Source organism: Ornithorhynchus anatinus, chromosome 8, assembly GCF_004115215.2.
Source record: "Ornithorhynchus anatinus isolate Pmale09 chromosome 8, mOrnAna1.pri.v4, whole genome shotgun sequence".
NCBI classification, from domain to species: Eukaryota; Metazoa; Chordata; class Mammalia; order Monotremata; family Ornithorhynchidae; genus Ornithorhynchus; species Ornithorhynchus anatinus.
Genome location: NC_041735.1, coordinates 32,869,943 through 32,883,758, shown reverse-complemented (window position 1 = coordinate 32,883,758; position 13,816 = coordinate 32,869,943). Strand labels below are relative to the sequence as shown.

Below are 13,816 nucleotides of genomic sequence, written 5' to 3'. Positions count from 1 at the left end.
ACTTCACCTCATTTTTATTCTTCTACAACCCAGCCCTCGCACTTTGCTCCTCTACTGCTAATCATCTCACTGTCCCTCAATTTCATCTGTCTCACTACCAACACCTGCCTCTGGCCTGGAGTGCCCTCCCTCCCCAAACCCGACAGACAATTACTCTCCTCACCCCCTTCTAGGCCTATTGAAGACACATCTCCCCCAAGAGGCTTTCCCAGACAAAGGCCCACTTTTCCTCATCTCCCACTCCTTTCTGCATCACCCTGACTTGTTCCCTTTACTCTTCCCTCATCCCAGCCCCACAGCACTTATGTACATCTCTATAATTTTATTTATTTGTATTGATGTCTGTCTCTCCCCCTCTAGACTGCAAGCTCATTGTGGGCAGGGAATGTCACATTTTATTGTTATGTTGTACTTTTCCAAGTGCTTAGTAAAGTGCTCTGCACAAAGTAAGTGCTCAGTAAATACGATTGAATGGATGAATGAATAACAGCTTGAGCACAGTTAGGGATTAATTCAACTGTAACCACCTAAAACCAATTCACTGGGGCACAATTTCACTACCAAACACCACACACCCTCATCTCCCACTCTCACCCATATCCCACTTAGTACTGTTGACTCACATGCTCATCCCCAAGCAGCCAGTTTGGGATTGGGTGGATGGGTGTGAGAGTATAGGGTGAGGCACTCCTCACTAGAAGAGGCAATGTACAATTCATTAACAAAATAAACAGGGTAATGGAAATATATACAGTTGAGCGGACGAGTACAGTGCTGAGGGGATGGGAAGGGAGAGGGGGAGGAGCGGAGGGAAAGGGGGAAAAGAGGGTTTAGCTGCGGAGAGGTGAAGGGGGGGTGGTAGAGGGAGTAGAGGGAGAAGAGGAGCTCAGTCTGGGAAGGCCTCTTGGAGGAGGTGAGTCAACTGGGCAGCGGGTCTGGGAAACTGATTCTCTATTTTTCCACCATGCAGACATATGGATGTATATCACTGCCATTGTTAATATACTCACTGACTTATATTGACATATACATGATTATGTGTACATACATATATATAATTTTATTTCTCATTTAAATGTATACCCTCAAAGGAATAGTATAATATAGAATATATATTATCTCTTAAAGGATTTTTGATTTGAATATATTGAGATATATGTGATATGCATGATATATACTTGATGTATATGATATATTGTGATTCCTTTGCAAGATAATGGGAGAGAGCAGTATGAAGAAGTAACTACCAGCCAATTCATCTATGAATGGGTGAGAACTTCGAATGAATGACCTGTCTTTTCTACTTCAATATGAGAAATCCCAGTCACTATTCCCTTGCACTCTAATGGCTTGTTTCCAGTACTCTTTTCTCTAGAATTCCTAATAATCATAATTCTAATGATGGTATCTTTAAACACTTTCTATGTGTCAAGCTCTGCTCTAGACACTGGATATAAGTAAAAATGAGTTAATCAGGTCAGAAGAGGCCCCTGTTCCACAGTCTAAGTAGGGGGGAGAACAGGTAATCTCAACACAACCTGGTAGTGAAGGGAGAGTGGGGATTTCAGGTTAAAGGAGCCCTTGGCCAGCCAAGCTTACAGCTTTAATCCCCATTTTACAGATGAAGTAGCTGAGGTATAGAGAAGTTAAGTGATTGCCCAAGGTCACAGAGCTGACAAGTGGAAGAGCCATGATTAGAACCCATGTCCTCTATTCCCAGGCCCAGGCTCTTTCCACTTTTACATCCCCATTTTACAGATGACATAACTGTGGCACAGAGAAGTTAAGTGACTTATGCAAGGTCACACTGTTTATTGATGTTAATGCTGAGTATGGGGTTCAGATATTATACTAACAGAACTGCTCCAGGAGTCAGGTGAGTCATTTATGGAAGGACCGTATGCCATGATCATAGGGAAGTTTGGACTCTGCTACACTTTAATGGATCTTCAATTTGGGTGGAAATGCAGTATTTCATACTGTTCTACCTCATTATCTCTCAAAGAAATAGGGATATATTCTTTCTCTTTCAAAATCCCCATACATCTGCAAAAACATACATACATATATCTCTTCAATAGACATATACTATTATATACTTATATTTATATACTTATATTTGCACTCATATATTTCTATTCCTTGGAGATATTTATAGGTCAGTTTGAATCAGTGAGTGCACTGACCATATCAATAATAGGTCTCCATGCCTGCTTGGTGGGGAAATAGAGAATCCTTTTCTCAGGTCTGCTGTCCCAACTGACTAAAAACTCCCCAATCAATAAATCAATCAATCAGTGCTATTTATTGAGTCCTTACTATTTGCAAAATGGTATTGCCTAGTGGAAAGAGCCCGGACCTGAGAGTCATAAGACCTGGGTTCTAATCCTGGCTTTGATGTTTTCCTGCTCTGACACCTTGGCCAAGTTGCTTAACTTCTCTATACCTCAGTTCCCACATCTGTAAAATGGGGATTCAATAACTGTTCTCCCTCCTAATTAAACTATGAGCCACATGTAGGGTGAAGGCTGTGTCTAAACAGATGATCTTGTATCTACCACAGTGCTTAGCACAGGGCCTGGCACCCAGTAAGAGCTTAAGAGACATCACTATAGTTACCACTGTTAATTGTGATAATAATAATGGTAGTTATTAAGTGCTTACTATGCACCAGGCACTGTACTAAGCGTGGGGGTGAAAACAAGCAAATCAGATTGGTTACAGTCCCTTTCCCAAGGGGGGCTCACAGTCTCAATCCCCATTTTACAGATGAGGTAACTGAAGCAAAGAGAAGTTAAGTGACTTTCCCAAGGTCACAAGCAGAAGAGTAGTGGCCTTGGGTTTAGAACGCATGACTTTCCGACTCCCAGGCCCCTACTCTATCCACTAAGCCATGCTGCTTACTCAAAATATTACCATTATTATTATTACTATCATAATTATTATCCTGGGTTATTATTATTGTGTGTAGAAAGCCAAAAGAGTTGAGGCCCAGCTGCATCTGTCCTGTTGCTATGATATGCTGACAGGTGGTTTCTGGGCACTGGGGACTACCCGTCTCCCGCTTTCCTCTGATAGTGTCAGGATCCTGCTAGTGAAAAGAAAATAACTGGCCTGGAGGGAGAAGAGGACATGAAACTCTTCCCTGTATATGTCATCCTGGCCACCCCACAGGGCTGAGATGAGCTCCGGTCCAGAATTAAATGACAGCATGGTGAGTTTCTCCTTCTTGCTGACTCAGTGGTCAGAAAGGAGAGGCAATCATCTTTTTCTGTGAGCCAAAGGGGTCATGGAGACCTGGACCAAAAGAAGACAGGTGAACAAGATCAGTAGGGAACATAATTGTTAGAAGTGGCTCTTCCTCCACTATTGTACTGAGATTCCATTCTTCATATTCTTAACACTTGCATTTAAGATTTGAATATATGTGCATAATTTTTCAGGCTGCTCTTTTATCTTAAAGAATCCACTTCTCCCTCTTTCCTTCTCCCCTGATTACCCTGTGCTCCAGCAGGTGTGGAATAACGTCAATCATTTTCCTTGAATCCAGGTCCTTCAAAGTCCTTGTTGTCTATAGCTCCTATTTTATCCTCAGTGAGTAAGAGTTTTAAATGTTTCTGATTCCTCCTGTCAGTCTGCTCCTCCATATTATAACGTCCTAAGGCCATGATGCCATCTCCCTAAAAAACACCTTTATTTCTCCTCTATATTTTTCTTTGAAATCAAAAGAGGTTCATCAAAAAAGAACAAATTGTCAAGCTGGCCATACCAAGCCTAGCCTAGGCGGTGGGACTTCAGAAAGGATCTGATCTTACCCATTTCAGGCCAAGACACTCAGCGGTTGGGATTCTCCAAAAGAGTTTGAGTGGGCCCTAGGAGGGAGTTGGTGTCTCCTCCCAGCAGAAGTTCACCCTGGGGGTTGCTTGGGACCGAGGGAAGAGTGGTGGGAAGAGAAGGGCTGGCAGACTGCTCACGTGTCTCCTCTGAGAACAAGATGCAAACTCACTCAATGGGTCAGTGGTGCTTGCCTTCCTCTCCTTCGTGCTTCCGCTGAGGCTTTCAGACAATGTCTTCCACAAGAAATACAAAATTCTCTGCACCAAGAAATTGCAGTCCTTCAGATTGGCCAATAGGAAAGTCATTTTACTTTTGGGGCTAATAGATGGGAGCTGGGCAAAATACTGGAACTGTAGCTTTTTCGACAATTGTGACCTCTCTCAGAGGGATTCTCCAATAGCAGGACTCCTCCTCTTTACTGGCAAAGCAGATGTAATTGTTGGAGACTTAGTACAGTACTTTGCATACAATCAGTACTCATAAATACTAGTAATTGATTGATTGATTTGATGGATTATCTGGATATAAATGATTTTTAAATCATAATAGTGGAAAGAGTCTGGGCTTGGGAGCCAGAGGTCATGGGTTCTAATCTTAGCACCACCACTTGTCAGCTGTGTGACTTTGGGCAAGTCACTTTACTTCTCTGCTTCAGTTCCCTCACCTGTAAAATGGGATGAAGACTGTGAGCCCCACGTGGGTCAATCTGATCACCTTGTGTACCTCCAACACTTAGGACAGTGCTTGGCACAGAGCAAGTGCTTAACAAATACCATCATTATTTATTTATTGTTATTATCTATTAATATCTGAACCCTCATTCAATTTCATCTTTCTCCACTTCTCTCTATCACATCTTTACATTGTCCCATTTCTTTGCTTGTCAACATGTCTTAGTGGAAATGTCCTCTTCGTGTCCTTAATTGGTTGGATTTGTGCATAAATCGATATACCCAAATTTCTTTCCATTATTCCACTCCCCCTCAAGATGTTTCCTTATTTCTAGCAACTGTTCCCATCAAGTATGCTTTAAAAATAATTTTGTGTTACAGAGTTGCCTGCCCTGTATCTCAAACAAATTCTTAAGGATCACTTTTATTTCCCAAGGCAAAAGCCCCCGGGATGGAAGCCTCACTCCTCAGGGATGCTTACCTTTGGACCCCCACATGGAAGTCAACATCTCCTATCCCCTCACCAGGATTGCTCAGTCCTGCCTCTAAAGTCAAATGTTTGAGGGGCTTAATAAAGATTAAGCCCATAGAAAATCACTGTGTGCTGGCAGAAAGACAAATTAGGGTCTGTTAATCAATCGATAAGTGGTGTTGATTGAGCACCGTTCTGAGTGCATTTTAAGGGTCATTTTGTCCTACTCATGTCCTTTGAATTGACCATTCAATATTTGGTTGTAAGTTAAGCAGTAGGCATAATATGTTGAGATCTTCAAAAGGCTTTTAATAGTATCATGATTATTATGGCATTTGTTAAGTGCTTCCTGTGTGCCAAGCACTGTATTAAACGTTGGGGTGACTACGAGCAAATCAGTTTGGACACTGACCCTGTCCCGCACTGGGCTTATGGTCCTATTCCCCATTTTACAGATGAGGGAACTGAGGCACAGAGAAATGAAGTGACTTGCCTAAGGTCACAGAGCAGACAGTGTTGGAGCCGGGATTAGAACTCCTGACTTCCTGACTCCCAGGCACATGCTCTATCCACTACTCCATGCTGTAGGTGATGAAAATGGATTGTAGAATAACAGAGTAAATATGACCATTCCCTACCGATTTGACTGATATACTTAATTCATTCTGGATCCTTTGCAAGTTTTCTTTTCATCCCCAGAATCTAATTCTCATAGTCTCTGGTCCATCTTGCTTCAGCCAGTAGTGCTGTAGAAATTTGTATCAGGAAATGATGACCATTGATGTGGCTCAGGCTATCTGCTTCCTCTCCTGGACCAGAGTAGGTATCATGGGGAACTCTCTCCTCATCACACTCTGCCTCAGTGAAGGGGACAGAAGCCTAATTGAAGGGGGTCAAGGAGATAATTGGAGGAGAGGAAATTGAGACAGTGGGTGTAGCCCACTCAATTAAAGTGTTTGGAAAGGAATGGTAAAAGGGGAATGGAGTGATAACTGGAGAGAGCAGTGGAGTCAAGGGAGGGGTTTTCAGGATAAGGGAGACATCAGCATGTTTGAAAGCAGTGGGAAAGAAGCCACTGGAGAGTGAACAGAGGAAGATGGCAGTTAAGGAGAGAAGACGGAAAGGGGACAAGTGTTTTGATAAGGTGTAAAGGTGTGGGATCGTTTGAGCAGGTGGAGCAGGTGGATTTTGATAGAAGACCAGAAATCTGTTCTTGAGATACTGAAGAATGAAAAAGAGAGAATGAAAAAAGTAAAATTCTGTCCTTGCCCTCAAAGAGTTTACAGGGTAGACCAACAGACCTAAATTGAGGAATGGAGTGATATGTATTTGTAATGCTATCTACGTGCTAAATACTGGCTTGTTGTAGTGTGGTCTATTGGCCTAGTGGAAAAGTACATGTCTGGGAGACAGAGGACCTGGGTTTTAATCAAGGCTTCACATCTTACCTAGTGTGTGACCTTGGACAAATCACTGAATTTTTCTGCGCCTCCGTTCTCTCACCTGCAAAATGGGGATTCAAAATCTTTTCACGCCCCTATTTAGAGTGGGAGTCCCATGTGGGACCTGATGATCCTGGATCTACCCCTGCACTTAGTACATGCTTGGCACATAGTGAGCCCTTTACCAATACCACAATTATTATTATCATTATTACTACTGTTACTGTTATTATCATTATCATTAGACACTAAATACAAGGCAGATTACTCACATGAGGTGCAGAATTTATATACTGAACAGTAATGGTGGGTGACAAGACAAAATTAAATCACAAATTCAGCAATCCAAAATATCAATGTTCAAATTCAGTAACTAAAAATGGTACTGGGAAGGGAAGCCCTCGCGCTTCTCCTTGCTCCAGGCAACGGAGTAGGTTTTCAGAACAGTGATCCAAGCAGCTGAGTGTTTTGAAGAATTTGTGAAGTCCTGAGTGCTTATTCATTCATTCAATAGTATTTATTGAGTGTTTACTGTGTGCAGAGCACTACACTAAGCACTTGGAAAGTACAATTCAGCAACAGATAGAAACAACCCCTTCCCCAACAACGTCTCTCTAGGCATGTAAAAAGCTCTGAATAAATATCATGACTAACTTAGAATGAAAAGGTTGAAAGCATGGAGGCAAGTGAGGAGGTTCATTAATAGTATAGTCCAGAGTCAAAGTTTGTTGCAAGATGATTGCCAGAATGTTGGAGAGTAAAGGTAGATCCAAAATCCCAGATTCCAGATTTGGAAAATCTGAGCTGCTCATGGCTCTTAGATGAATCCCTCCACTTTTGCCCACGAGCTAGTGAAAGAACAGTGGCAAAAAAGAATCGATTTACCTCTACGGCTGGACACTCACTGAGTTGGTACCTATTGTATTCATAGGAATGGATGTCCTAGGGGAAGCAGCACAGAGGAGTGGTAAAGGTTAATCAGGTTGGACACAGGCTGCTAATATGAGACTCACAGTCTAAGTAGGAGTTGAGAAATAGTCTCCATTTTACAATGGATGAAGCAGAGAAACAGACGTGTTAAATGACTTGCCTAGTTACTTGTCTCAGTTACCTCATCTGTAAAATGGGTATTAAGACTGTCAGCCCCACGTGGGACAGGGACTGTGTTCAACCTAATAACCTCGTACCTACCCCAGTCCTTAGAACACTGCTTAGTGTACAGTAAGTGGTTAACAAATACCACGATCAGAGTCCAAATCCTCTAAATCCCAGACCCATATTCTTTCCATGAGACCACAGCCTTACTCACATAAACATCAACAGAGGAGACAGAACATGCTGTGCATAGATCCAGCCACTGAACAATACATAAAGAACTAGCAAAACAAAATGGAGATGGAGGGACCATAGTCAGGAGTTTGGGAAAGCTTTCAGAGGAGAAATGTCTGCAGTAGAAATTATCAGTGCCATAAACCATCACCCCCTAATGAAATCCTGATTATCTCCAGGGATTGAGGCTAGGAATGTCCTTGATTGAGTGGTGATAGTGCTCTTCTATGGTCTTCCTTGGTTGAGATACAAGATCTTCACAGGGGTTCCCATATCAAAGAGGGTTTGCAGATAGTGGTCTGGTCTGAGAGGACTTTAGGATTTTATTCCCCAGAAGATCGCCCAGGAACTTGATGACTCTTGTGTCACAGGTGAGCAACACAAAGGGGCTGAGAGTGGAATATCCACTGACCACAAACATGTTAGCATTCAAGAAGGAGGCATTATTCTTCATAGATGTTCCTAGAAACAGGGAAAAGACAAAGTCTCCACAGTAGAAGACTACAAAGCAGCTCACCAGCAACAGAATGGTCTGGATGGCTCGTCTCTCTGGCGATGTTTCAGTGTCTTGACTGGGGCTGTGAAGATGCTGGACTTGTTTCCTGTGTTTGTACAGGAGAAGAACCATGTAGCCACTGGAGCAACACATCAGCCCCAGAGAGAGGACATCACGGAGAGCCATGAAGGTAAGAATCAGCCCCTGGAGGAACGTGTTGATGGGCACAATGTAACAATTGTTATCAATGCTGCTTGAATTAAGGGAAGCAACCACTTGGTACAAAAGATTGGTGCTTATCAACATGTTTGGAATCCACAAGATGGCTAAGACTGGGAGGATGAAGTTTGGGATCTGAACCTTGATCTGAAACAGATAGGAGGTGCTAGGACTGATGGTGATGGCCTGGACCACGCTCAGAAGGGAGGTAGTGCAGATGGAGAGGCCCCGGGTGATGCGATAGACATAGGCAAACAGCTTACACTCAGCATTGGTCTGTACAAGCCGCATCCCCAATATTCCTGCTGCTATAGTGATCCACCTGGTAAGAAGCATCGTGGTGTGGACAAGGGCCAGGTGAATGATGATCAGGTCTGTGGGCTTTGGTTTAGAACCCAGGAGGAAGGAGGAGAAGTAGAGCACAATGAGTAGGGAGTTCACCATAATACCTACTCCGGTCTGGGAGAGGAAACAGACTTCCTGAGCTACATCAGTGCTCATGTTTGCTGATACAAATATCTGCAGCAACACTGGAGGAAGAAGGATGGGCCAGAGACTGTGAGAATTTCATTCCTGGAGCTGAAAAGAAAATTGACAAAGGATTCAGAAAGAATTGAGTATATCAGTCAAATTGGTAGGGAATGGTCACATTTACTCAGTTATGCCACAGTCCATTTGTATGTAAACCGTTGGTGTCAAAGCCCCTAAGAAAATCAGTAAGATGGTAAGAACAATCTCAGAAGAAGACTGAGAAAAGAGGAAGGGACTAATTAATTTGGACATTGCTTAAGCATTTTGAGTTAAAAATGGAACTGAGACAGGAGAGAAGAAATGGTTTTCCACATTGGAGCCCAGAGGTTTAGATCCCTGAGGAGGGGTCCCTGAGGAGTAAGGCCTTTTGCCCTGGCCTCAGAAAATCCTGGCAGAAGAATCAGGAGAGGGTGGACCGGAGACCTGGAATTCCTTGAGTGGCTGAGGGGCCAGACACCACGATGCATACAGGAAAAGTAGCATCCTGGGGAAAGGAAATATGTGAGATATAAGCTCATTGTGAGCAGGGAATTTGTCAACTCTCTTGTATTATACTCTCCCAAGTGCTTAGTTCAGTTCTCTGCACATAGTAAGCACTCAGGAAATATCACTGTTGATGGTGAAGAAAGGCCAAGGCATTTCTATATAAATTATTTTGTATTGGTCAGCGCATTTGTTAAAGAACTTTTCAATTTGAGTATTAGAAATCCAGTAATGCTCCAACGTTTTTGTGCATCTGGGGTAATTTTTCAGTTAGCTTGGGAGTCCAAGGAATATATCTGTTTTGACAGCCAAGAGACATCGGAGAGAGAAGGCTCCTCCAGGCTTTGGGCATCCAAAGAAGGAGGATGACTAACAGAACCTTAAATGATCCAATTAGCATTTGGGGGTGCTCTTTTTGACAGCCAGTGGGTGGTAGTGGTGGTCTAAGGGGTTGAGGAATTGAGAATCACTTGATAGGATCTCAGATTCTGGCCCCTTCCTGAGAGAGAAACACTGGAGGGCTTTAGGATGCAACCGACATTAATCTGGTATTTGACCCCTCCAAAAATGACTCTGGATGACCATTTTGACTGGGTAAAGAGCTGAGGAGATCCCACTCAGTTGCACAAAGGTGATTCACTTATTTAGCTTTCGAGACAAAATATACCAACTGAATTTAATACGGATAGTGGGCCCCATCCCATTACCATTCATTCACTCATTCATTCATTCAATTGTATTCATTAAGTCCTTACTGTGTACAAAACACTATACTAAGGGCTTGGAAAAGTTCAGTTCAGCAACAAAGAGTGACAATCATGGCCCACAATGAGTCTAGAAGAGGGGAGACAGATGTCAATACAAACAAACAGATATCAACATAAACAAAATTATAGATATATACATAAGTGCTGTGGGGCAGGGAGAGGGGGGAGAGAAAAGGGAGCAAGTCAAGGAGACTCTGAAGAGAGTGGGAGATGAGGAAAAGTGGGACTTAGTCTAGGAAGACCTCTTGGAGGAGATGTGCCTTCAGTAAGACATTGAAGGGGTGGGGAGTAATTGTCTGTTGGATTTGAGGAGGGAAGGGGTTCCAGGCTAGAGGAAGTACATGGGCCAGGGGCCGGCTGTGAGACAGGCAAGATTGAGGCACAGTGAGAGAGCATGAACTATGTGATGGAAGTAGCTAGGTCCTGACTTTATTATAATGGAGTGCAAGACCAAGGAAGATGAGTAGAAGGGGCTGGTGGCCAGATAGAATCTGCCTGTGGATGCAACACTTAACAATACCGAGTACTGAGCTAAATACTGAGCTGAATGCAAGATAATCACATCAGACGCAGTCCCTGTCCCACGTGGGGATTACAGTCTGATGGGGAGATAGAACAAGTAGCTCACAGCTATTTTATAGTTCTTGCCCCTTTCAAATCAAAGGTGAATAGCATTTCAGACGATCAAGAATTGAGCAGATTTAGGTGTCAGCCAGCGTGTCCTGAGTAATTCCTTTATTTTTGTATTTCTCTTGCTTCCTTCACAGTTTTTAACCTACTGAGAGAGGGAATGGACAAGGTACAGCCATGTGAGGGGGACAGGGAGGGACAGATGGATGGGCAGTAGACAAGAAAATATACCTTCTAGACTGTGAGCTTCTTATGGGTAGGTAATGTGTCTACCAACTCCATTGCATTGGATGCTCCCAGCCATTTTGTACAGCCATGCCACATCTTTGTTGGGTAATATAAGTTAAGGAAGGAAATATGGGAGAGAATGAAACTCAGCTGATTCTGTTCCCCTCCTCCAATTCTCTCCTTGACACCCTCCAATCTGTCTTCTCTTCCCTTCACTCCAGAGACACCACCTTCTCAAAGGATAGCAGTGATCTCCTAGGCAAAACCTGTGGCCTCTATGCCATCCTAATCCTTCTCTGCCTCTCAGCTGCCTTCGACACTGTGGACCACCCCCTTCTCCTGGAAAAGATATCCAACCTCGGCTTCACTTACAAAGTCCTCTCCTGGTTCTCTTCCTATTTCTCTGCCTGCTCATTCTCATTTTCTTTCATGGGTTCCTCCTCTGCCTCCCAACCTCTAACTGGGGGTCCCCCTCAAGGTTCACTTCTGGGTCTCCTTCTATTCTCCAACTCCATCCACTCCATTGGAGAACTCATTTGCTCCCATGGCTTCAACTACCACTTCTATGTGGATGATACCCAAATCTACATCTCTCTGCAGTCTAACTTTTCCTCCCGCCTTCAAGATATCTGTTCTTGGATGTCCTGCTCTCACCTCAAACCTAACATGTCTAAAAGAGAATGCCTTATCTTCCCACCCAAATTCTGTCCTTCCCCTGACTTTCTTATCACTTTAGATGGCACCATCATCCTTCCTGTCTCACAAGCCCACAACCCTGGTGTTATCCTTGACTCCTCTCTCTCTCATTCAACCTGCACTTATTCAATCCATCACTAAATCCTGTCAGTTCAATAATAATAATAATAATAATAATAATGTTGGTATTTGTTAAGCACTTACTATGTGCAGAGCACTGTTCTAAGCGCTGGGGTAGATACCGGGTAATCAGGTCATCCCACGTGAGGCTCACAGTTAATCCCCATTTTACAGATGAGGTAACTGAGGCACAGAGAAGTGAAGTGACTTGCCCACAGTCACACAGCTGACAAGTGGCAGAGCCGGGAGTCGAACCCATGATCTCTGACTCCGAAGCCCAGGCTCTTTCCACTGAGCCATGCTGCTTCTCTGATGCACAACACCATGTTATCCTTCACAACATCGTTAAAATCGGTCCTTTCCTTTCCATCCAAACTGCTACAATGTTAATCAAAACAATTTTCCCCTCCTGCCTTGTATCAGCTTCCTTGAAGTCCCCATTGACTCTTGTCTCTCATTGCTGCAGTCCATACTTCACTTTGCTGCCTGGAACATTTTTCTACAAAAACCTTGAGTTCATGCTTCCCCACTCCTCATGATCCTCTAGTCATTGTCCAACCACCTCCACATCAAATAGAAACTTTAACACACTCAATCACCTTGGCCCCTTCTACCTCACCTCGCTACTCACCTACTACAACTTGGCTCCTCTGATGCTAACCTTCTCACTGTACCTGAATCTCATTTAACTCACCTTTTCCTTCTCACCCACATCCTGCCTCTGGCCTAGAATATTTTCCCTTTTCACATTTGACAAATAATCACTCTCCCTGCCCACCTGAAAGACTTAATGAAGGCACATCTCCTCCAAGACACCTTCCCTGACTAAACCCTCTTTCCCTTTAATTCTATCCCTTCTGTGTCAACCTGACTTGCTCAACTCACTCTCAGCCCCACAGCACTAATGTACATATCTATAATGTTCATTTATATTAATGTCTGTCTCCTCTTACAGGCTGTAAGCTTGTTGTGGCCAAGGGAATGTCTGCTAGAATGCTATATTGTAATCTCCCAACCACTTGCTCGACTCATAGTAACTGCTCACCAAATACAACTAAGTAACTGACCAATAGAAGACCAAGAAACACAAACTAGAGTTCATTTGCAAAGGAAGTCATATCTTTGAAATAGTTATGTGTTGCCTGTTACAGTTCAGAAGTGAGTGCAATTATGTTCTACACATATTATTATAAAGATAAAAAGCATATTTTCCTCCAAACTTGGCCTGCTTAACACATGGCATTATTAAATGATCAAACTGCTTTTTAAGCAGTTGGATGGTCATGGTCAGAAAGAGGTTTCCAGCAAACATGGACATTAAACCAGTGGAATAGAAGACGGTGAGCAGAGGTGGAATGATAAAGATTGCAAAAAATTTGTTTACATAGTTTAACCCCCTTTGAGTACAATTGGAGAAGCAGTATGGCTCAGTGGAAAGAGACCAGGCTTGGGAGTCAGAAGTCATGGGTTCAATTCCCGGATCTGCCACTTGTCAGCTGTGTGCCTCAGTTACCTCATCTGTAAAATGGGGATTAAGACTGTGAGCCTCACTTGGGACAACCTGATTACCCTGTAACTACCCCAGTGCTTAGAACAGTGCTCTGCACATAGTAAGCGCTTAACAAATCCCAACATTATTATTATTACAATTGAAGTATTTGGGGGGAATAAAAGTCTTTTTTGCGAGGTGGCATCATGACTTTAGGTCGTTATAATTTGCAGGAGGAACTGGGAACATTTAAACTGTTACTGAGTGAAGATTAAATGACAAGGATTTGAGAGGAACTGGATTCAAGGAAGGTATGTGAGGATCTTCCACATCTTGCTGGAGCAAAGTGCAAACAGGAGAGAAGTGAATGGGGAAAATGGAATTTTTTAAGAGAAGACATCAAACT

The 13,816-nt window shown here is 43.1% G+C and overlaps 1 protein-coding gene across 1 annotated transcript; it reads right to left on the bottom strand.

Moving 5' to 3' along the window:
• Positions 1-8,025: 8,025 nt before the first annotated feature.
• Positions 8,026-8,967, bottom strand: ORNANAV1R3148 (vomeronasal 1 receptor ornAnaV1R3148). The gene has a single exon (NM_001253540.2). It carries the CDS (start codon positions 8,965-8,967, stop codon positions 8,026-8,028), a length of 942 nt encoding a protein of 313 aa, NP_001240469.2.
• Positions 8,968-13,816: the final 4,849 nt, after the last annotated feature.